Consider the following 20,962-nt stretch of genomic DNA (forward strand, 5'->3'; position numbering starts at 1 on the left):
CTTCCGGGGAGAGAGGCAACTAAAGGGAGAAAGACGAACACAAACTTCCCTGAATATAACTCGTAGTTTTGACTTTGAGATCATGCAAATGAGTTACGTGCTCAAAAATAAATTAAATTTTAAATGTTTGAGCAGTTTTTTAAAAAGTAAAAATGATATTTAAAGAAAGCAATCTCTAAAAATTGAAGCAAAAGAACAAAACAAAGGCACTGAAATGAATGAAGCTAATCTGTATTAGGTTGGTGATAGAAACACACAGAGAAGAGTTTAGACTCAGTATTTTGACTGTACATCCACAGTGTAATACGGTTGCATCCAGCAGGCTCCAGAGCAGTATCATGGACACTGCAAGTCTGAGGCTCTTTACAGAATAACAGGATAAAGAAAATAAGTAATTTCGTTAATATTTCTAGAAAGCACACTTTTAGTTATAAAAGTTACTGAAAACGTAAATTCAAAGTTAAGTAATCTTAAATTTGAATTGGAAATATCAGTACGAACTCACGATGTTTCCAAAAATATGCGTTTCCTCTCTCTATCCGCTGGAAAAGTCTAGAAACGATGACCAGTCAGCAGCAATGAGGACCCTCCCCTCCCCTCAGAGCCCAGATTACGGCCTTTAAACACGATTTGACACTAAAGGAAACCAGGCAGCAGCGGCTGAGTTTGAGCTTCAGCCCGGCGCCCGAAGGCACAAGATGCTCCCGGGAAATCCCCTGCATCAGGAAACGAGGAAATCATCCGAGATCCGTTACCGTGAAGTCAAAACACCCAGAACATGAAGGGCCGCCCACTGGCCAGGATGGGTCAGTGTTAGGTTCAAAAAGAATGGCGGCTGCCGGTGACTGAATACACACAAAACCTGTCCCGTCCTACCGACGCTCAGGAAAAGAGAGAGCAGGGCAAAAAGGGAAGAGAGCAAAAGCTGTTAACGCTGGGAGGGCTGGGAACGGGCCGCTCACTCTGCCAGGGCCTGCCGTCCTGTGCGCGGGGGGCGGCCCGACCTGAGGGAGCACGGAACTGCTGCTCCCCAGACTTCCAGCTGCTAAACGCGGGAAGACCGACAGAAAGTGGCCATTTTGAGTATCTGGAGATAATACCGCATTCAGGCAGAGGTCACCGACGGGTGAGACCGCTGCATACAAAGCTGACGGGAGGACAAGGCAGGGACCAGGCTGCCGATCGTGCGGTGTCCCTACGTTCCCTAGAGGGGGACCCCGGGACCCCGTGTGTCCTGATGTGCCGCCGCAGGAAGCCCCCGGCCCCGCCCAGGAATGACTCTCCGCCACAGTGACCACGACAGCGTGGGAAGGATCCCATGGAGGCGTTAGAATGAACTTCCTGTTTACAGGAGACACGCGGGTAGGGGGACACGTGACGTGACACTAGAAGGATGCAGACGGGAGGGCATTCCACGGGACAGGGGACTGGGGTCTGTAACAAGGCAGTGGCAGGGGAGCAGAAGGGGCTCTGGGCGAAAAGGGCAACACCTCTAGTGGCAGAAGGCAGCTGAGTGGTGGGCGGGGACACGGTGGGCTTGAGGGGGGCTAGGGAGGGTTGCAGAGGGCGCAGGGGAGCTTCTGGGGGCGATGGGCTTGCTCACTGTACAGACTGTGGCGAGGGCCTTACAGGAATACAGACGTGCGCATCTGGGTCAAAACTTAACAGACTGTATACGCTAGAAATGTCAAGTTTGTTATATGCCAACTATACCTTGAAAAAGCTGTTAAAATTAAAAACAAAATGATTTAAGAGACACGACAACCAAATGCATAATGTGAACTTCGTGTGGATCCTGTTCTCATCAAAGCCACGGTAAAAAGACGTTTTTGGAAAATCTGGGGAAATTTGAAAGTGTACTGATTATTAGATGATATTAAGGAATGTTTATTAATTTTGTCAGGTGTGATAATGGCATTCTCATTATGAGAAAAAGCATCCATAGTTTAACGTCAAGTTATCGAAGGAAGACAGGTGCACAAGATGAGAACGGGTGTGCAACCCAGATCCAGACCGAGAGACAACATTCCTAACCTTCCTAACATTCCAGAGCCTTCCGTACAAGACCCCAGAGGGGACCAGGGCTCTAACGCCAAAGATTATGTTTTCTTGTCTGGGACTTTGTACCTGTGGACTCAAATCACGAGTCTGGCTCCTCTTCCTCAGCATTGTGCTTGTGAAATTTGTGCCTATTCCGTGCTGAATACGTGGGAATAAAATGACGTGTGGTCTGAGATACTCAGTGGTCACCAGGGGAGAGAGGGAAGGGGGGGGCACATGGGGCGGCGAGTACAAGGCTCTAACTAAGCTTCAGGATGTGTCATACCACGCGGGGAAGAGAGCCAATATTTTATAATAACTATAAATGGAGGACAACCTTTAAAGATTGTGAATGACTATACTGTACACCTCTAACTTACATAATATTGTACAGCAACTATACTTCAATTTAAAAAGAAAAGGTGCAAACTAATAGGCATGAAATAAATAAGATATAAGGATTTCATGTATAGCACAGTGAATATAACCAGTATTTTGTAATAACTTTAAATGGAGTATAATCTTTAAAAATATTGAATCACTGTGGTACAATTGAAAATAATGTCATAGTATGAATAGACGATACTTTAGTAAAATTTTTTTTTTTTTTTTTGCGGTACGCGGGCCTCTCACTGCTGCGGCCTCTCCCGTCGCGGAGCACAGGCTCCGGACGCGCAGGCTCAGCGGCCGTGGCTCACGGGCCCAGCCGCTCCGCGGCATGTGGGATCCTCCCGGACCGGGGCACGAACCCGCGTCCCCTGCATCGGCAGGCGGACCCCCAACCACTGCGCCACCAGGGGAGCCCAGTAAAATTTTTTTTAATTGAAAAAAGTAGCCCCCAAACACTCCAGCAACAAGAGACGAACCTGGGTGATGGGTGAGTGTGGGAGCTCATTAGATCGTGCTGCTTCCTTTTGGGTATGTTTAAAATGTTTTAGATTAAAAATATAAGTAGATCAGTTGCGGGACAGAGCACGAAGCCAACGTCGTGTGGAGAGAAGGGCTATGTGTTCCCCCATCACTTCCTCTCCTCGGACAGACAGAAGGAGGGACCCTTCCCAGACCCCCCGCGGCTGCCTGGAGCCCGTGGCTGTCCTGGCGAACAGAACCCGGGCAGAAGGAGCGTGGACGCTCCCAGGTCTGGCTCCGGAAGCACGAGACGCAGATCTTGAGTTGAGCCCCGGAGGGGTGGGCATCTCCACTCCTGCGGCCCCGCCTGGCCTGACTCCCACTCGGAAGCCCTCGGAGTTGGTGCCCTTGGCGTTCACCGTGCCCAGCTGTACTGCTGTCCAGTGACACCAAGGACAGACTCTCGGCTTCCGTGTCCCTCCGAGCACTCGCCCGGCTCCATCTGGCAGACGCTGAGACGCCAGGATTGGTTTCCAGGAGATACCACGATTTTCCTCCTTGATTTTCTTCGATGCGTTTTAAAGTTCGCTTTTATTCTTTTGGTTTTCATTTCCAGGGGATTTATTTTTTCACCTTGATGGGAGGTAGGGGCATACGGTGATTTTCTTCTACGTAAATAATTGTTCCAGCCCCGTTGATTGATCAGTTCCAAATACCTGGTTCCCATCGTCAGAATCCTGCAGAGGTTTCTGGAAACAGTTGCTTAATGACAGTTTTGAAGATGTAGATGGAATTCGTGCCCTGATTTATGGCCAATTTCCAAGAGCGAACTGTCTGGCAATAAAGCACAAGCACAGCCACGAAAATCCCTGGGGTTTTACTGCACGGACAATAACTATTTGGAAACTTTACCACCGCCGTCATGCGGCTCTTTGTCTGCTTTCTCAGCTCTTAGGACAAGGCGCTTCCGGGAGGGTGGGATTCACCGAGGCCCCTGTGGCCCTCCCTCTGACGCACGCGCCCTGTGCGGCTTGCTATCTTGCTATCGTGCTTTGAGTCAGAGGCCAAGTTCTCCCTAAGGTCGACCCTCGGGATCTCCGTGACCTGCCCCCGGCTCTCCCCGACACGCCCTCACTCCAGCCATCCGGCACCCCTGCCGTCCTCGCAGGTAAAGGGCATGTTCCTCTCCCAGCAACCTGAGGGTCCTTCTCCTGAGAGAGGACTTTGCTCCTTTAGGGCACAGACTTTGTCTGGTTTTGTTTACCACCGTGCCCCTGGTGCCTAGAATAGTGCCTGGAAATAAGCACGCTCTACAAACACTGCTGAGTAAATGCACAGTCATTCATTCATCTGAGAGAAAAGCTGTACCAATCCATCCTCTTAGTCTGTTCGGTAGCTAATCGTGATAGAGAATTAAAAGAAGAATCTCAACCAACGACGCCATCGAATTGGGGGAGCTTACTATACATTGGACCACAACTTGAACGTTCACCCCATGATCACTTCTTGCGCCCTCCAGTAAGAGCCCAGCCTAACATCCCGTCTTCCCCATCTTCCCACACCCTCAACCCGGCATCCCAGTCTCCGGTTCTCCTCCTGCAAACATCACCACCTCCCAAACTACCCAGAGGCAGCTCCGGCTACGGATGCATCACTCTGCAAAGGCATCAGTCAACCGTCTCTCAACTTTAGGCCCCAGTGTCACTCTGTGGAAACTGCCACTCTCGGCTTCAAGGAGATCGTACCTGTCCCTCCACGATCCACCTGGAGATGGACGTCTTCCCGTCGTAGCCGGGTCGGAACTGCAGGGTGGCTGAGCGAGGGCTGATGTTGGAAATGACCAGATTGGATGGGGCACCAGGGAGTTCTGGAGATAAATGAGAGGGGAAAGGTGGAGATTTAAATTCTGTCACAGCTTAGGAAAGGCATCAACATGTCAGCAAGCAAACAGTTCCAAAATGCCTCTATATCAGAACAGGGTTTGTGTTCACAAGCACGAAGGTGAGAAGCACAGCTTTCCAGGCACGTGCTCACAGCATGACTGCCACTCCAACGGGGTGGCCCGTTAGGCTCCAGGCCACGTGCCGTGTCACCGGAGACCTGTGAATGTGGCTCCCAGATGACAAACCGTGAAGGTCGGGTCATGTCTCACTCATCATCTCCCTGAACAGCAGGTGATCAGTAGACACTTGTTGAGTGAAGAAAGCATGGACCAAGGTAGTTCTTCCCGGATCCTCAAAGAACCCAAAGGACCGACCGTCCCTCCTCCCTCTGACAATGACCTTGAGGCCTTCGAAAGAGGCGGGGGGAGCGTGCACCCCGTGCATCTCCAGGCAGCTTGACGTGGGGAGGTGTGCAGGTCCCGAGCCGTAGGCTCCCTGGCTCTGGTTTCCAAGACAACCGGACTCAGGTGAGAGCGCAGCACTCTTCCCGCTTTGCCGGTGCTCGGTGGCCCTGGCAGCCTAACGAGGGGCGGGTGGGTTCTGCACGAGGCTCCCCCGCTCTCAGGCTGCCTGCGGCTAAGCCTCCTTGCTGAACACAGGCCCTTGGGCGGGTTGCCCACTCCCCCCCAAGGAGCCTGTCCCACTCAGAAGTGAGATACTGTGAGTCCAGAATGGGAGCCCTTACGTTATTGGGCGATGCAGAAACTCTAGAGAAAGACAGCAGGATGAAATGAAGGCGAAAAAGCTGCAATGCAAGCAGCAGAAAGGCTCTCAGGCCGCGCCGTATCTGAGGAACAGCTTCTGAACTCGCCCGTGTTTGGGGTATTTAAGACCAGGTCTCGCACAGGGACGATAAGACCTCTTTGGTGATCGATTCAGTATTTGCACAGGCAGTGTCGCTAGGCTCTCAAGGGTCCTTTCCACATCACGTCTAATGAATTTGAAGAGGAAAATATTTAAATCAAAGGACAAGTGACTTTTTTGCATATTTCTCAGCTCCCTGGATTCTTTAGCTGGTTCGTCAGTCGCTGATGGATGTAAACTTTAAGCACGGCAAACGGAACACAGCCCCCAAAGGGATCGTCATCACGTGATTTTGCTCGGCCTGCCCCAGGATGGACCCCCGGCTACAGGTGACCCGAACCGTCAGGGAAGCAACAGCAGCCCCGCGGCCTCCCCCGAGCCTGGGTATCAGGTCCACCCGGCACAGCCGGGCCCGTGTCCCCTCCAGCGCTTCTCTGCGTCCAGGGCAGAGCTGGCCACAGTCACGCTGGGGGCGGAGGTGAGGTCAGCTCGCCCACTTCCCAGCCCCGGCTGGACGGCGTCCAAGCCGTCCAGGGAACAACCTGGTCACGCACAGGGACGTGCCCCCAGCGTTACCCCGGTCGCTGTACGTCAGCCGTGTCTAACAGATTAAATCATGTGCCGTCGACATCTCATCATCACTAGTTATTAAAGTACTAACAACATTTTAAACGTGTGCTTTGGGAGCGGGCTGTTTACGTAGAATAACGGAATCTCTCTGGAAGCCAAAGACTTCTTTCTTAAGAAAGGATGCATGTATTTTGAAAATACCTTTAAAAGAACATCGGACTGCCTCAAGCGTGATCCCCGACCTCCCCGACCAGCAGCGTGGGTGCCGCCTGGGGCTCGTTCCACGGCAAAAGCTCTCCAGCCTCGCCCCAGACCCAGGAGGCGGCCATGCGGGAGCGGGCCCAGCACTGATGCGGGGGGAAGCCCTCATGATTCTGGGGCTCACGACAGCGTCAGAAGCATCGCTGCCTGAGACGGAGGGCAGTGGTGACTGCTTATCAGTAGACAGAAAGCCTTGTTTCGGGACCCTGCGGGCTCAAGGCTCCCCTGACGGCCAGGAAGGTAGGAAGTGCCCTGTGGGGTCACAGCGCCCAGAGGACAGGAAACGCTCCCTCCTTCTCTACCACCCCACGGCTTCTCCCGAAACACAGTCCCTGTGTGGAGAGGCGGTCAGTCCTCTGGGGAGTTTTAAAAACTGTATACATTTCACTTGTTTAGTGTTCTCTTCAGGTCCCCTGTGGTGTGCCATGCTTCCAAGAAAATAATTACAAAACCCTAACTGGGCGTGGTTACAAAACCCTAACTGGGCGTGGAGGGTGCGATGGGGGTAAATGCTGGCTTCAGCCTTTCGGGGCCTGAGGAGCAAAGCCGCGGTGCTTTTTTCTCAAAGACCAAAATGAGGCCAACTGACATTTTTCAAGAGCAAGAGACCTCTGGCTTTAATTACGGAACTGAACCGATGGCCCCACGACATCCTCTCACACCCACATGTATTTGGTGAATTCCTTGGAAAAACTCTTTCATTTCAAACATAAACTTTGGAGAGAAGAAGTTGAGTGCAATTTCCAAAGCTGGATGAGGGTGAACGTTTGGGAGGACACTGGCTTCCAGAAAGCCCCGAGAGCAGGGTCACCGCGGCCCTGCTGTGTGTGGACACACCCTTCACCCTTCACGCCCCTTCCTCTCTCTCCTCCCCCTCTGTACCTCTTCTCCCCACCTACCTCCTCCTCACTCCTTCCCTCAAACCCACATCGTCACTGTTTTGTTGAGTGCACACAGTTTTGTGCTTCCTGGTCTTAACCGTAACGTTCACTGACCGCCGACCATCCGAGCCAGGAGCTGCCACCCCTCTTTCAAAGGCCCCCAGGGACTTCTGCACAAAAGACGCACATCGACTCTGAGCGTGAGAAAGGGCCCAGGGACACGCGGCGGCCCGCGCGCACTGACCTGGGGGCACCCCGGAGGAGATGGTGGACGAGGCGGCCAGGCCAGCGCCCACGGCGGTGAGGGCCGCCACGTCGATGGTGTAGGTGGTGAGGGAGGACAGCCCTTGGATCTTATACTCGTGCGTCGAGCTGTCGAGAGTGAGCTCCAGCCGCGAGTCGCTCTTCCCGTACACCTCCCAGGAGATCCGGTAGCCTGCAGAGCAAGCGAGGGCACAGGGTTAGTCCCGGGGTCCCGGGGACAGAGGCTGGGCCCCCCGTTTATCTCGGAGGATCTGGGCAACAGCAGGGAGCTCAGCCGGGCCCACTGAAGGCCACTGAGAGTCCACAGCCACGGAAACGAGAGCCCAGGCTGGGCCCCTCCATGCGGCCGCTGGACCCCCGGGGCGGCAGGAGGACGGGGCTGGGACCTCGGCGAGCTCGGTCCCCGGGGTGCGGACGGAGGGGCCTGAGGGATGACGGGCAGCCTGCGGTGCTGGGTGCAGCCTTCTCTTGTCAAACGACAGACGTGCTTCATCCGTATTTCCTTTTTTTTTTTTTTTTGCGGTACGCGGGCCTCTCGCTGCGGTGGCCTCTCCCGTCGCGGAGCACAGGCTCCGGACGCGCAGGCCCACGGCCGCTCCGCGGCACGTGGGATCCTCCCGGACCGGGGCGCGAACCCGCGTCCCCCGCGTCGGCAGGCGGGCTCTCAACCGCTGGGCCACCAGGGAAGCCCCTGTATTTCCATTTTTAGAAGCTCATATTTTCGTCACACGGTACCCCAAATCAGCAGCTTGCTCCTGGCTTGCAACTAATTTGTGGAAACACTGCCACTTTTCCCTGTACAAAATGATTGATAAAACACTTTTTGCCTTAAAGTTCCTCTCTCCCAGGGCACGAGTGTCGCTTCCAGCTCTGCCTTCCCCTTCGAGCCTGTTTTCTGAGCGACATCTGATCTCCTCTGTGCTCTGATCGTCCGGCGGGGCCTCGTGATCAAAATTTATTCAGCCATTGCAGTCTGGGGCTCAGAGAAAAAGGACCCTACCAGCCCCTGTGATTAGAGAACATTTAAGAGCGTCTCCTAAAGAGGGAGGTGGCGATGGAGGGCGCTGCCGGGGCCAAAGGCAGAGTGCTGAAAACGCTTGTTCTTCCGTCTTCCCGGCCGATAAACTGGGGAGAGAGAAGCACTAAGAGGCGTCTTCTCGTTCCTCTCACTCCGATGAAAGCAATAAGCAGGGTGAGAGACTCACACTCGCAGGTGAACAAGAATTTCGAGGAGAGCGTCTCGGGACCTCAGGGTTTGGAAAACGATAAAATTTTAATGTCAGAAGCCGCTGCCCGTCTGCTGCCCCACAGCCTGGCGACCTCTGTGTGCTGGGGGGCTCCTGTACTAGGGCGGGGCGGACGGGGCACCCGGCAGTGGAGCAAGCGGGGGCCCTGCCGCACGTCGGAAGCCCCTAGCTGCGCTCCTGGCCCGCGGGGACCGCCGCCTCTCGGGGGGCCAAGCACTCACCATCTCCCGACTCCGGGCCTTAGAACCTCCCTCCTCCCAGGGACCGTCCTGACCTCTGGCTTCCCGCAGTCTCAACGGGCCGTGTTCTCAACGAACACCACGATGTCCTAAAATCAACCCGTTCTGTCTTTTTTGCCCGTTCAGATTTTTGGAACTGACTGCACAATTAAAAAAAGAGAAACCTTCAGGGCAGTGAGGATTAATAACTTCAAATCCATGGAGTATTTATGACGTTCCTGTGGTGCTCTGAACACTTCACCTGCATTAATTCACTCAACCTCGTGACAGAGCTCTGAGGCTGGAGCCATCATGACCCCTACCTTACAAAGGAGGCAGCCAGTGCCACCAGAGGTTCCTGAACTGGCTAGAAACGGCCCAGGCCCTTCTTCCTCCACGGAGCCTCCTTCCACAAGACCCGCCCTCGGAAGTCTTGACGTGCACAGGTAAACCTGGAAACCAGCCCCGGCCTTGGTGGGTTAGCCTGATAAATCTCTACGCCGAGTGATGATACTCAGGGTCTCCCCTGAACGCACAGGAGGAGAAGGCCGTCGTTATGTTGTTATATACGCTTGCTGTTATGTATGTTGTTAATGTTACAGCCTTGTCTGTCGGACAATTTTGTTTGTTTAAAAGCTGCTCTTCATCAGAATTTACTAAAATACAGCCTTCTGTTCTGCATGGCAACCTGGCGCCCAAGCACAGCAATTCCAGCACCTTTAGCAGAAGAGAATTACTAGGCTCTCCTGGCGTCAAAACGGACAATCCAGTGTGCTGCCGCTGTGGGTACAAACACCACCAAACGGACAACTGAAGACGCTCGTGTGCTCAGGAAAGGGTGTGACAGACACGAGCAGAGAGAGGGAGCTGGCCCGGAGGCCGCGCACAGAGGGACCAAGCGGGGCCGTGTGGTGGGCAGGGCCCCGAGCGGGCCGTCCTGGCCGTGAGTGTCCCTCTGGCTCCGGTGCAGGAAGGGGGGCCCCCAGCCAGGGCCCGGGCCTCCAGCTGGCGCCCTACCTGCTCCAAACAGCTGCCCAACTGAGACTAGCGACCGGACGAGCTTCAGCGCTAACTCTGCGTGGATCCGACGTGAACTCTCTGCGAGACGGCAGTGCATCCAACCCCAGGCTGCGGCCTGCATCCCGGCCCTCAGAGACCAGAGCTCACGCAGGGAGAGAGGAGGACGCTCGTGGGCGGTTCGCGCGGGCGCCCGGCGGCCCCGCCGCTCGCCTCTCCTTCCGGCGGCACAGGGAGGCTCCCGCGCCCCGTTTCCCGAGGGCCGTCCGCACCACAGAGCGGCCCGCACGCGGCACCGACGTCATGCAGCCGTCTGCCCGGCAGCTGCGCTAACAGCCTCCGGCGCTGATGGAGCGGCTCCAGAGGGACGGTCGCTGGGGCCCTGCGGACGTTCCCTGAAAGGGGCTTTGGGAGGCCAGGTGTGCCCACAAGCACGGTTTCTCTTTTGCTATACTTGGTGAAATTCTCTCCCGCCAGCCTGGAAAAGGCCTCTGGGTGCTGCCGGCGTGCCCCACGGGAAACCCAGTCAACCCGGGGAGCGCCGCCCTGCGCGTCCGGGCACAGCGTCCAGGGCAGGGAGAGCCCCACGGAGGGCAGGGGTCCCTGGCAGGTGGCCACCGCCGGGCTCCCGCCTCTGGGGAGGCCCTCTGCCCCCGCAGCCCGTCTTACAGGGTGGGCGGGAAGGGCAACAGCACAGGCCAGACGTGGTGGGACAACGCGGCCCCGAGAGAGGACAGCGGAGCGTCTGCCTGCAGCTCCGACCCCGACCCTCGGAGCCGCCACCGCGTACTCGCTCCCAGCCCAGGGGCAGGGCGACCCAGCTCTGAACAGCCCCGGCTGCGAAGGCCGAGTTCCACAATAAACAATAGCTGTTGCCTGTAACTACAGGTATTTGTTTAATAAAACACGAAATTGGGTTCCTTAAGCTCTGTTAGCTGGTGCGACGGGTGACCATCAACCGGGAGTACTGGTGCCCACCGCTCAGCCTGGGGACGTCGGCTGCACTCGGGTGGTGACGCCCGCGGGTCTCCTTCAAGACTGGAAACTGGGGGGAGACCTCGCTGCTCCCAAAGGGCAGGGTGGGGCTGCGGGTGTGTCTGTGAGGAGGCAAGGCCTGCCTGCCTGGCTGCCTGGCTGCCTGCGGAGTCTGTCCACCAAGGGGTCCTGGCCAGATTTCTGAAACGCAGCACACTCAGGTGAATCCTAAAGGCTGAGCTGACGGAGGTAAACGGTCTGCCTCTCCCCACCTCAGCCCCCTCTGAAATCAGCAGGAGGTACGGCTCTAATTCACTCTAATTCAGCCACAGACGGTCCCCAAGGGGCCTGAGCTAGAACGCCTTTTTCTTCCAAGTGGTAGCCTCCTGCTAAGCATTTGGTGCTTCTGGGTTCGCCTTCCCTCTCACTAGCCTGTTCTTCCTCCCTCTGCGAACCTTAAAGGGACGTCCTGCTGCCTGCAACCTCCCTCCCCCGCCCCTGCACCCACCTGGTTTAATTCCTCCCGTTCCCGGCCACAGGAGGGCTTCTTCACTACCTACTCAGCACCGCAGCCCTCTACTAAGAAGACCTCAGAACGTGCAACAGATTGGGGTTTGGAGGTCCAGTTTCAATAGTGACTTTTCCCCATTCCTGGACTTAACATTATTTAAAGTGGGTATTTCAAAACATCAGCTTCTTGAGGGCAGAACTAGATTCGTAAATTTACTTAACAGTGAGGGTTAGAGGCGGCATCCGTTCTCAGGTACCATCTGGACCCGAGGACTCCACTCTGTGAGGGGGTCTGCTCGAGTCCAGGTGAGTAGAGGGCACCCAGCAGGTACGCAGCGGGCGGGGCTGACGCCGGGAGGTTTTCTGAGTAACGGGAGGGGGGGGGGCGTTTAGGGCAGGAACACGGTCCCCCGGGCGCTGCAGGCCCTCCGCCCGTGTCCGTGGGACCCCGCAACCCTCCGGCTTGAGCGAGTCACAATTCAGCATCAGAGGGCGCCGCGCTCCTTTGGATGCACCCTGTCTTTGCAAAGCTGAGTTTTTGGTGGTTGCTGTGATAAGGACACAGGAACAATGTGAAAACCGACGTGGAACAGGCGATTCGGGAGGCAGGTCCACTCTGATTCCAAGTTGGAGTAGCCGGGCAGCACCTGGGGGCGCACACGTCCCATCAGGAACTAACTGGTTATTGGAGAAGGAAATGCAAACATTCTTTTCTTTCAGTCAACGTGTCTTCTCTTTTCAAACGGCTATTAAGGTGCTAGGATAGAAATACTTCCTAAGTTGCTTGCAGCTGACCAGCTGGTAAGCGCAACTGTCAGGTGCTTCTCTGGCCTGCGGCATATGGCGAGGAACCCAGCGGGTCACCGAGAGCAAAGGACCCGAGACAGGGACGCTCCGGGCCGGGGTGAGGGGCGCGGGTCGAGCCCGCGTCCAGGGGTTGGTGATGTGGAGGAGAGGACGCGGCATCCCTGTCCCGGCTTGGCCACCTGCTGGCCGCGCGGCCCTGGACGTTATCGCCCAAGGTCTCAGACGGGGTTATGAGACGCACCTCGCCTGGTCGTTCGGGAACGAAACGAGAGCCGGAACGCTAAGGGGGCCTGCACGCGGGAGGTGCCCGCGGATGGTGCTGCCACCCGGGACACAGGGCGGGAGGAAGGGGACCCTGACCCCGCGGCCAGGCCGGGGACGGCCGATCGCTCCTGGTCCGCGCGGCTCCCTCCCGGACGGTTTTCCTGACCGCGCAGCCGGCGTGAGCACGCCTCCTGGGCCGCGGGGCTCACGAGGGACCCCAGGGGCCTCGGTGGTCGGCTGCACCACGTGGCCGGTCGCTGAGGGGGGGCGGCACAGCTCCGGCTCCGGTGCGCTCGCCGGCGGACGGACGTGAGGCCCCCGAGAGCGCTGCCGGAGCAGCGGGGCCTGCGCGGTGAGAACGCGTCGCGCTGGCGGGACGCTTCAAGAGCTGGCTGCTGAATGGAAAGGGCCCCCCGCCCGGGGCACAGCACGCCGGGCAGCCCCCGGGGGTCGCCCGCAGCCCCGTGAGGGTGCTTCGATGCCCGCGCGCGGGGAGGGGGGAAGGGGTCTGCGAGGGGAGCCCTGAACCTGCTGGAACAACGTCCTCCCCAGCTTCCCCTGAGGCTGCAGCCACGCGGATTTTATCAAGCCTGCAATTTGCTTCCCCCAAACTAAGATTTCAATGCAGCTTTAACCTGAAAGGTTTTTCAGAAACCTCTTCTACGACGTAAAATCATTAAAAGCCCTACAAAGGTGAGCTGCTCCCCAGAGACCCCGCCGCAGGAGAGGAGAGGCGGCCGGCGCCCAGCCCCGCGCCCCTGGCTCCCCGGGCGCCGCTCACCCTGAGGGCCCCCGAGGGGGCCGGCGGCCTGGCACTGGCATCGGGGGCGAGAGGCAGGCGTGGCCCGGCCACTCGCAGGCCGGGGCACCGGGGCCGCCGCGCGGCGGTGGCTGCAGCGTTTCCTGCGCACGCAGGCGCCCAGGGCACAGCTGCCGAGGAAAGGTCACCCCACCCGCCTGAGCCTCAGTCTCCTCAGCTGTGCAACGGTCGTAATCTCAGCAGTCGCCTCACTGAGTTGCCGTGAGAACTAAGGGAGAGAAAGGCCCATGAGAGGACGCACCAGAAACACGGATTCCTGCTGACCGGAGGCGTTAGAGGCTTGTTCGGATAAGGCGAGGAGGCCAAATCTCCAAACTCTGAGGCTGCGGCCCAGGAGGGAGAGGGGCTCTCGGTGGCACCGCCTGGGGGTGGCGAGCAGGTCCTCTGCCCTCGGCCCTGCGGCCAGTCACCCTGCAGGGGCCGCAGGCACCCGCGCGCTGCCAGCCGCCGTGTTTGGCGCCGGGTCCATCGCTCTGTGTTGGGGCAAACGTGTTCCTCCTCTACCTGAAGCCTGAGACCCTTACCTGTAACGATGCCGTTTTTCTCCAGGGGCTCCTGCCAGCTGACCTTGAGAGACGTGTCCAGGATCTCCGTGAAACTCAGGTGTCCCACAGCTCCCGGTTCTAGCAATTAAACACAAAGACGTCTGTTAGCAAGATAGCCCAATACTCTCCGGTCAGATTTGCGTGGAACGTTCTCACTGTGGAAGGGGGCAGGGAGCTGGGCCGGAGCCCGCAGGAAATGTCAGAGAAAACCCAGAGGGACAGGGAGTGCGAGGTGCTGAAGGTGAGCCGGCTACGGTCACGTAAATTATTTCATTCGGCCTCGTCCCGGCCTCGCCAAGAACTGCAGAGGCCGGCCGCAGAGGAGAGGTAGACACAATCCCTTCTCTGTCTTTCTCCTGATCTGGTCTAATTGGAACAACCAGGTGGCTGGATCCTGAAAGCCACCGCGTGCACCAGCATCCCCAGAGGCCTCTGCAGCCGTGTCATGTGTCTGGCTTGTGTGGGGACAGAGCCCGGAGCCCTGGCCCGGAGGCAGTCCCGGCCACACCTGGCTGCAGGGCGATGCCTGCCCACCTGATCCAGAATTCCAGGCCGCAACCCCTACTCACTCTCCCCAGGGGCCCCGGGGGCAGGGCGGGCGCGAGAGAAATTTCCAGCAAAACGGCATGTTTCCCTGACTGTAGCCCCTCCTAGTGCAGGAGGGCAGAGTGGTAGAGCCGCGATTTAACGCTGGGCTCAGCGGGGTTCAAGCCTGGCCCCTCTGCTTGCTGGCTGTGCATTACTTAAGCTCTCTAAGCCTTAGTTTGCTCATCTGTGAAACAGGGAAAATAAAAATAACTCACTCTGCAAGGTAATCGTGAGAAGAAATGGACTAAAACACGGTAGCGCTTAGCGTGTCCTGACACCACAAAAACGCTGATCGACGTTGGCTGCTATTGTTACTAGTCGTCAGTTACCGTCCCGTCAGAATATCAAGTCATTTCTAAGATGAGCTTGCTGTCACTTTGACGAGCACCGGAGAGAAAAGGCCTGAGAGGCCAAAACAGGAGTTCAACAGGTCCAAGATCACGGATTCTCAGAGCCGGAGGGACATTACGAATCTGCTCGGATCCCTCCCGGACTTTGCGGCCGTAAAATTCAACGCCAGGCCCAGGGCAGTGAAGCAACTGCCCTGGGATGCACGGCCACCGAGCCCAGAGCCGGGCCTGGCACGGGGGCCTCCTGCTTGCTCTGGAGGGACCGCAGGGCCGTCCGGGGGCTCAGTAGTGGTGGCGCACGGGCTTAGCTGCTCCGCGGCATGTGGCATCTTCCCGGGCCAGGGCTCGAACCCGTGTCCGCTGCACTGGCAGGTGGATTCCTGAGCACCGCGCCTCCGGGGAAGCCCACGTTTCACTCTCTGAGTGTGGAACATGGTAAAGTCGAACGGCTGTCAGGACCGTCTCATCCTCCCCCAACTGTGAGTTTCCAGAAAGACAGTCGGACGGATTCTTGAACTGACTTGTTCTTTTTTCAATCGATAGAGCAGCAAAGAAAGCTTTTTGTTCCTTTTCTATTCTCAGCGTTTCTGCTTCCTGGATTCCTGCCCAAATAGTCCTGTCCTCTAGCTCTGCTGGAACCAGCTGGCAATGTCTAGGCTTAAATTTATATTCTGTTTCCTCTCTACTGTGCCTCCTGCTCCCCACACCCTGGCCCCAAGTTCTTATTTCATCAGAGCTTTGGAGAAGGAGGCCAGCTGGATGTGGAGCTAACCATGGCGCCATCCGCGCTGTCACTACCGAGCGATGGGGGCCGTTTCTCCAGCACCCAGAGTCCCAAGTCCTCTTTTAAAGGCCGCCCCCACCCCCCCGAGCTGACAGCAGCCCTACCTCCCCCGTTTCAGTGAGATTGTCCCTATTTACAAGGATGCTCTATCTTTCTAAGTAGGATGAACAGGCTCCCTGCCTATCAAAAAAATCGTGGTTCAGTTAGGAAATTCTCAAAAGATGACATCACTGCCATTTTTCTCAATTCCCAAGACATTCCTAACTTCTCTTTTCCTACTAATGGTGGGCCTGGCTGCCTTTAAGGCTCTGTTTCCTGGCTGCACAGCATTATGGGATGTTTCCCCATAGGTAGCGTCTGTCTGTTTAACTGGCAACAATAGGGCTTTTCAGTAAAGAACTCAGCCAGGAGTCTTCTCTCATTTATCTGAAGAAGTTCTCTGCTTTTGCCACTTTTTATTTTTAACAAATGTCCTCTGGAAATTAAAACCTGATATCCAGTTGGACCTGGCTGTGGCTGGAGCTGAGATGCGGCCCTGGCCTCTTCTTTCAATAATGAAATAGAGGAAAACGTCCAAATGATGAAGAGCCGTGAGGGGTGCTTGATAGCCGCTCCTAGAATTCACTACCACCTTCCTTAGTTACGGGGACTCCGCCCTCCCACCCCGCTTGCAAACGTAAAGCTGTTAGGCTGTGTTTTCCTACAGAGGAGTGGAGCACGGACCCTCCGAGCAAGCAGAACTTCCCTTCTTCTTCCAGAGGCCCCTCGGCTTGCCGCCCCCTGCCCTGTCCCCAGACCAGCCTCCCCTCACACGACGGTGCCAGAGCCCGGTGAGCCTCCCGTTTCTCTTACGCCCACCTGATTCCCAAAGCGACTGCATCCACTTAGGAGGACGGCACTGATTTCAGGTATTTCCATCTGTGGTTAGACCACGGGCTCAATTCTATTCCCTCAGTTATTTTCCTCGGAAAACGAGGTCACGATCGCTCACTGCTAGGACTCCCAAATCTACGGCTTCAGACTCTCTGCTGCCCGTTGGCCCCACCTGCCCCCATGTGAGTGTGATCCGACTAAACCCAGCGTCCTAACCCTGACCTGCTTCCCACCTTTCAGTCACGGGCATCACCATCTGCCCCGTCACCTATGCCGGAGTATGTGGAGTGATCTGGAGAACCCCTTCTTTCCACCCGCTAAGTCTAACCAGCCCCCAGTGCTCTGTGACATGCCTCTAGCAGCTCCCCTACTGCTGGCTCCACCGCTGGTGTAGACGTGCACATAACTGTTGGCCTTCTTCCCAGATTGCATCACCTTTATCTCTAGCCCATCATCACAAAGCCTCCAGACGGAGCTGCTGAGACACTCAAGTCACAGCCCTAAGGGAAATCCCTCTGTGGTTCCCCAATGCCTAGACTATCTCTGTCCAAGCGTCTTAACTTAGCAGTTGAGACTCTTTTTTGCGTCGGCTCCCGACTTGTTCTCTAGGGTCACCCCCACCCCACAGACTACACTGAAGCTAAGCTAAACACCTCATACCCTCTCACACGCTCTGCTACTCTCTTTGCCCTTATGGGTTCTATTTCTTCTCAACCATTCTCGGCATCAAAAGCTCATCCCTCAGGGCTGACCTCAGTTCTCAGCTCCTCCACAGACTGACCTGACTCCCCCAGGTATTTTCTTTTTTTTTTCTTTTCCTTTTTTTTTTTTCTTTTTTTTTGCGGTACACGGGCCTCTCACCGCTGTGGCCTCTCCCACCGCGGAGCCTACGCACAGGCTCAGCGGCCGCGGCCCACGGGCCCAGCCGCTCCGCGGCACGTGGGATCCTCCCGGACCGGGGCACGAACCCGCGTCCCCTGCATCGGCAGGCGGACGCGCAACCGCTGCGCCACCAGGGAAGCCCTCCCCTAGGTGTTTTCTGTCACTCCTCACTGGGCTGCCACAGCCACTGCTAACGACCTCCTTCCTCAGTGGCACTGACCTCAGTCCTGTCCACCTCAGATCTGATTAGGCTGGGAGCTCTAAAGGCAGAGGCTGTGCTTACTTATCTCTGCTCCCCCTTCAACACGCAGCTGGCTACCTCTCACATAATAGGTATTCTACAAACCTCGGAATGGAAGTACATATACATGTTTGTATGTTCGGTAGATGGATGAATGAATCCCCTGTAATTATGACAGGCCCAGTACACGCGGAACTTGATGAGGTAGCCTTAATACTTTTTTTTAAAAAAGAGAAGGCTACATCTGACCAATTGTCTCTCTAATCCTAAAATCTGATGAGGGCTATATAAAGTTTATAATTATAAGGCAGATTCCAAAGCAGAATACACATTATATTTTCAAGAACTCATGAAACCTTAACTGAGATTGATCATATTCTGGGCCATAAAACAAACCTCAATAAATTTAAAAGAAGTGAAATTATGCAAAGTGTGTTCTTTGACTGTAATGGAGCCAAGCTAGAAGTCAATGGCAGAAAGACAACAGGAAAATCTCCAACACATGGAAATTAAATGGCACACTTCTAAATAATCCATGGGTCAAAGAGGAAGTCTCAAAGGAAGTAAAAATATATAGAGCTCAGTGAAGATGAAACAGAACATATCAAAATATGTGGGATGCAGCTAGAGCAGTGTGAAGAGGAAAATTTATAACACTAAGTGCTTACATCAGAAATGAGGACAGACCTCAAATCAATGACCTAAGTGCTTACCCCAAGAAATTAAAAACAGAGAAGCAAAATAAACCCAAATCAAGCAGAAGGAAGGAAATAATAAGAGCAGAAATCCATGAAATTGAAAATAAGAAAACGATAGAGAAAAATTAATGAAACAACATAGCGGTTCTTCAAAAAAATAAAAAAAATTGATAAATTTCTAGGAAGAATGACCAAAAACCTCCACAGAAAACAGACGAAAGAATGAAATACGGAATATGACTACATATTTTGCAGCCTCTAGAAAAACAATAAGGAAGTACTACCAACAACTTTACACTCAGAAATTCAACAACTTAGTGGATTGATTCCTTGAAAATCACAAACTACCAAAATGAAATAGACGACTGAACAGTACTATAACCATTAAAGAAACTGAATTTATAGTTTAAAAACTCCCAAAAAAAGAACAGAGGATTTCACTGAAAAATTCTACCAAACATTTAAAGAAGAATTAACACCAATTTTACACAATCTCTTCCAGAAAACAGAAGAGTACGAACTTATTTTATGAGGCCAGTATTATGCTGATACCAAAACCAAAGACAATAAATACAGTAAAATAAAATTTCAGACCAATATCTCTCATGAACTTCGATGTAAAACATCTTCCATAAGGTATTAGCAAGCTGAATCCCACAACATGAACGATAATTATACACCACGACCAAGTGGGATTTATTCCAAGCATGCAAGGTTGGTTCAACATTTGAAAATCAATCCACCTTATCAATTAACAAACTAAAAAGAAAAATCATATGGTCATATCAATTGATGCTGTAAAAGCAATTGAAAAAATTCAATATTTATTCATGACAAAAACTCTCAGCAAGTTAATATCAGAGGGAAATTACCTCAACTTGATAAAGAACAGCTATGAGAAATATCATGCTTAACAGTGGAAGACCAAATGTTTTTTCTCTAAGATCAAGAACAAGGCAAGAATGTCTGCTCTCACCACTCTTATTCAGCACAGTACTAGAAATTCTAGCCATTGCAACATGGCAAGAAAAAGAAATAAAGGACATATAGATTAGAAAGGAAGAAAGGGAAGGACATGGATATGCCTGTAAAAGAAGAACCTTTGTGGTATTGGAACCATGCAGTATCTTGATTGTGATGGTAGATACACAAACCTATGCATGTGGTAAGTTGAATAGAACTAAACACACATACACGCATGCATGCGCGCGCATGCGCGTGCACACACACACACACGAGAACAAATAAAACTGCAGAGATCTAAATTGGATTGATGGGTTGCATCAGTGTAGATATCCTGGTTGTGATGTACTATACTTTTGCAAGTGTTACCATTGAGGGAAACTGGGCAAAGTGTACATGGGATCTTTGTATTATTTCTTACAAGTTCATGTGAACCTATAACTATCTCAATAAAATTTCAGTTAAACAAAAAGCAGATAGCAGATCAAAGTCAGAGTATGGGAAGAACATCAGGGATCAGTTAACAGTGGCAGAGTTACTTTTTATCTTTTTAATGGAAGGAATATCAGTGGTCTCAGGGGGTCAAGAAATCCATTTCTATTCTTCCTGTGTCACTAATTTGACATAGACCTTGAGTCAATTCAAGGCGGTTACAGCAGAGTAGTGGAGTGAAAGCCACGTGGCTCTGGGTTATGGGGAGCGGGAGAGGTTAGGAGTCAGAGTAATCCTTTATACTGAGAGCTGGGTGACTCAGTGGGCAGCACGGTCAGGGAGTTGGCACTTCTGGGTGAGGGAGACCTGAGCATATTTGTGGGCTGAGGAAAGGTCGGACTCTTCATCCTCTGAGAGAGGAGGGAAGAGGACCAAGAGTGAGAACGTAGGGAAACTCAGATGGAAGGGGGAAAGCGAGGAAGCTCATCTTGCATGGCCTTGACCTCTGTAAATGTCATTGCTGGGAGGCCAGTGAAGCTGAGTCTCAGGGGGCAGGGCAGAGCGGAGCAGTGGATGACAGCACCAGAGCAGAGATAAGTACAAAAGGTCAGACCACACCCAGAGCCCAGCTGAGATGGGAGAGGAGAAAGCTGGAGGAGAGACAAGTGGCAGCCCTTTTAAACTTATTTAAGTTTTAATTCTCCTTCTAAAAGAGTACATACTCATTGTAGCAAAGAGAATATGCAGAGAAATAAGAAGAAAATAGTAAAAGATACCCATAATCATGTCACATGGAGATAACAACTGTTGGGACTGTGATATATTTCCTTCAAGGTCTTTTCTCAGCCAATATGGTCTTATACAAGTGTATTTGTATAAAATTTGTAACTCATATAGTTTTGTATACTGTTTTTTTTACCATGTAACATTAGATCAAGACTGTTTCCTCGCAAAACTTTTTTTAATAACTACAAAATATTTAGTATACTGTCATTCCATAGTTTTTCAATTATCCCCCTTTTTCAAGTACTTTTTCAATTACAATTATTCAGTTACTAATAATTGTAATTAACCGCATTGTATATAAATCTTTGTGCACATCTGTGATCATTTTCTCAGAAAATGTTTTCCAGAAG

At 53.6% G+C, this 20,962-nt stretch overlaps 1 protein-coding gene across 1 annotated transcript in view; it reads right to left on the reverse strand.

Moving 5' to 3' along the window:
* SDK1 (sidekick cell adhesion molecule 1) overlaps window positions 1-20,962 on the reverse strand; it is a 538,268-nt gene that overhangs the window by 122,143 nt on the left and 395,163 nt on the right. The window contains exons 19-21 of the mRNA XM_024119146.1: window positions 13,995-14,093; window positions 7,593-7,784; window positions 4,635-4,756 (exon numbers count right to left, since the gene is read on the reverse strand). Coding sequence (XP_023974914.1) covers window positions 4,635-4,756; window positions 7,593-7,784; window positions 13,995-14,093 — 413 coding nt within the window. The remainder of the gene's footprint in view (window positions 1-4,634; window positions 4,757-7,592; window positions 7,785-13,994; window positions 14,094-20,962) is intronic.

The sequence above is a fragment of the Physeter macrocephalus genome, chromosome 14, assembly GCF_002837175.3.
Source record: "Physeter macrocephalus isolate SW-GA chromosome 14, ASM283717v5, whole genome shotgun sequence".
Taxonomy (NCBI): Eukaryota; Metazoa; Chordata; class Mammalia; order Artiodactyla; family Physeteridae; genus Physeter; species Physeter macrocephalus.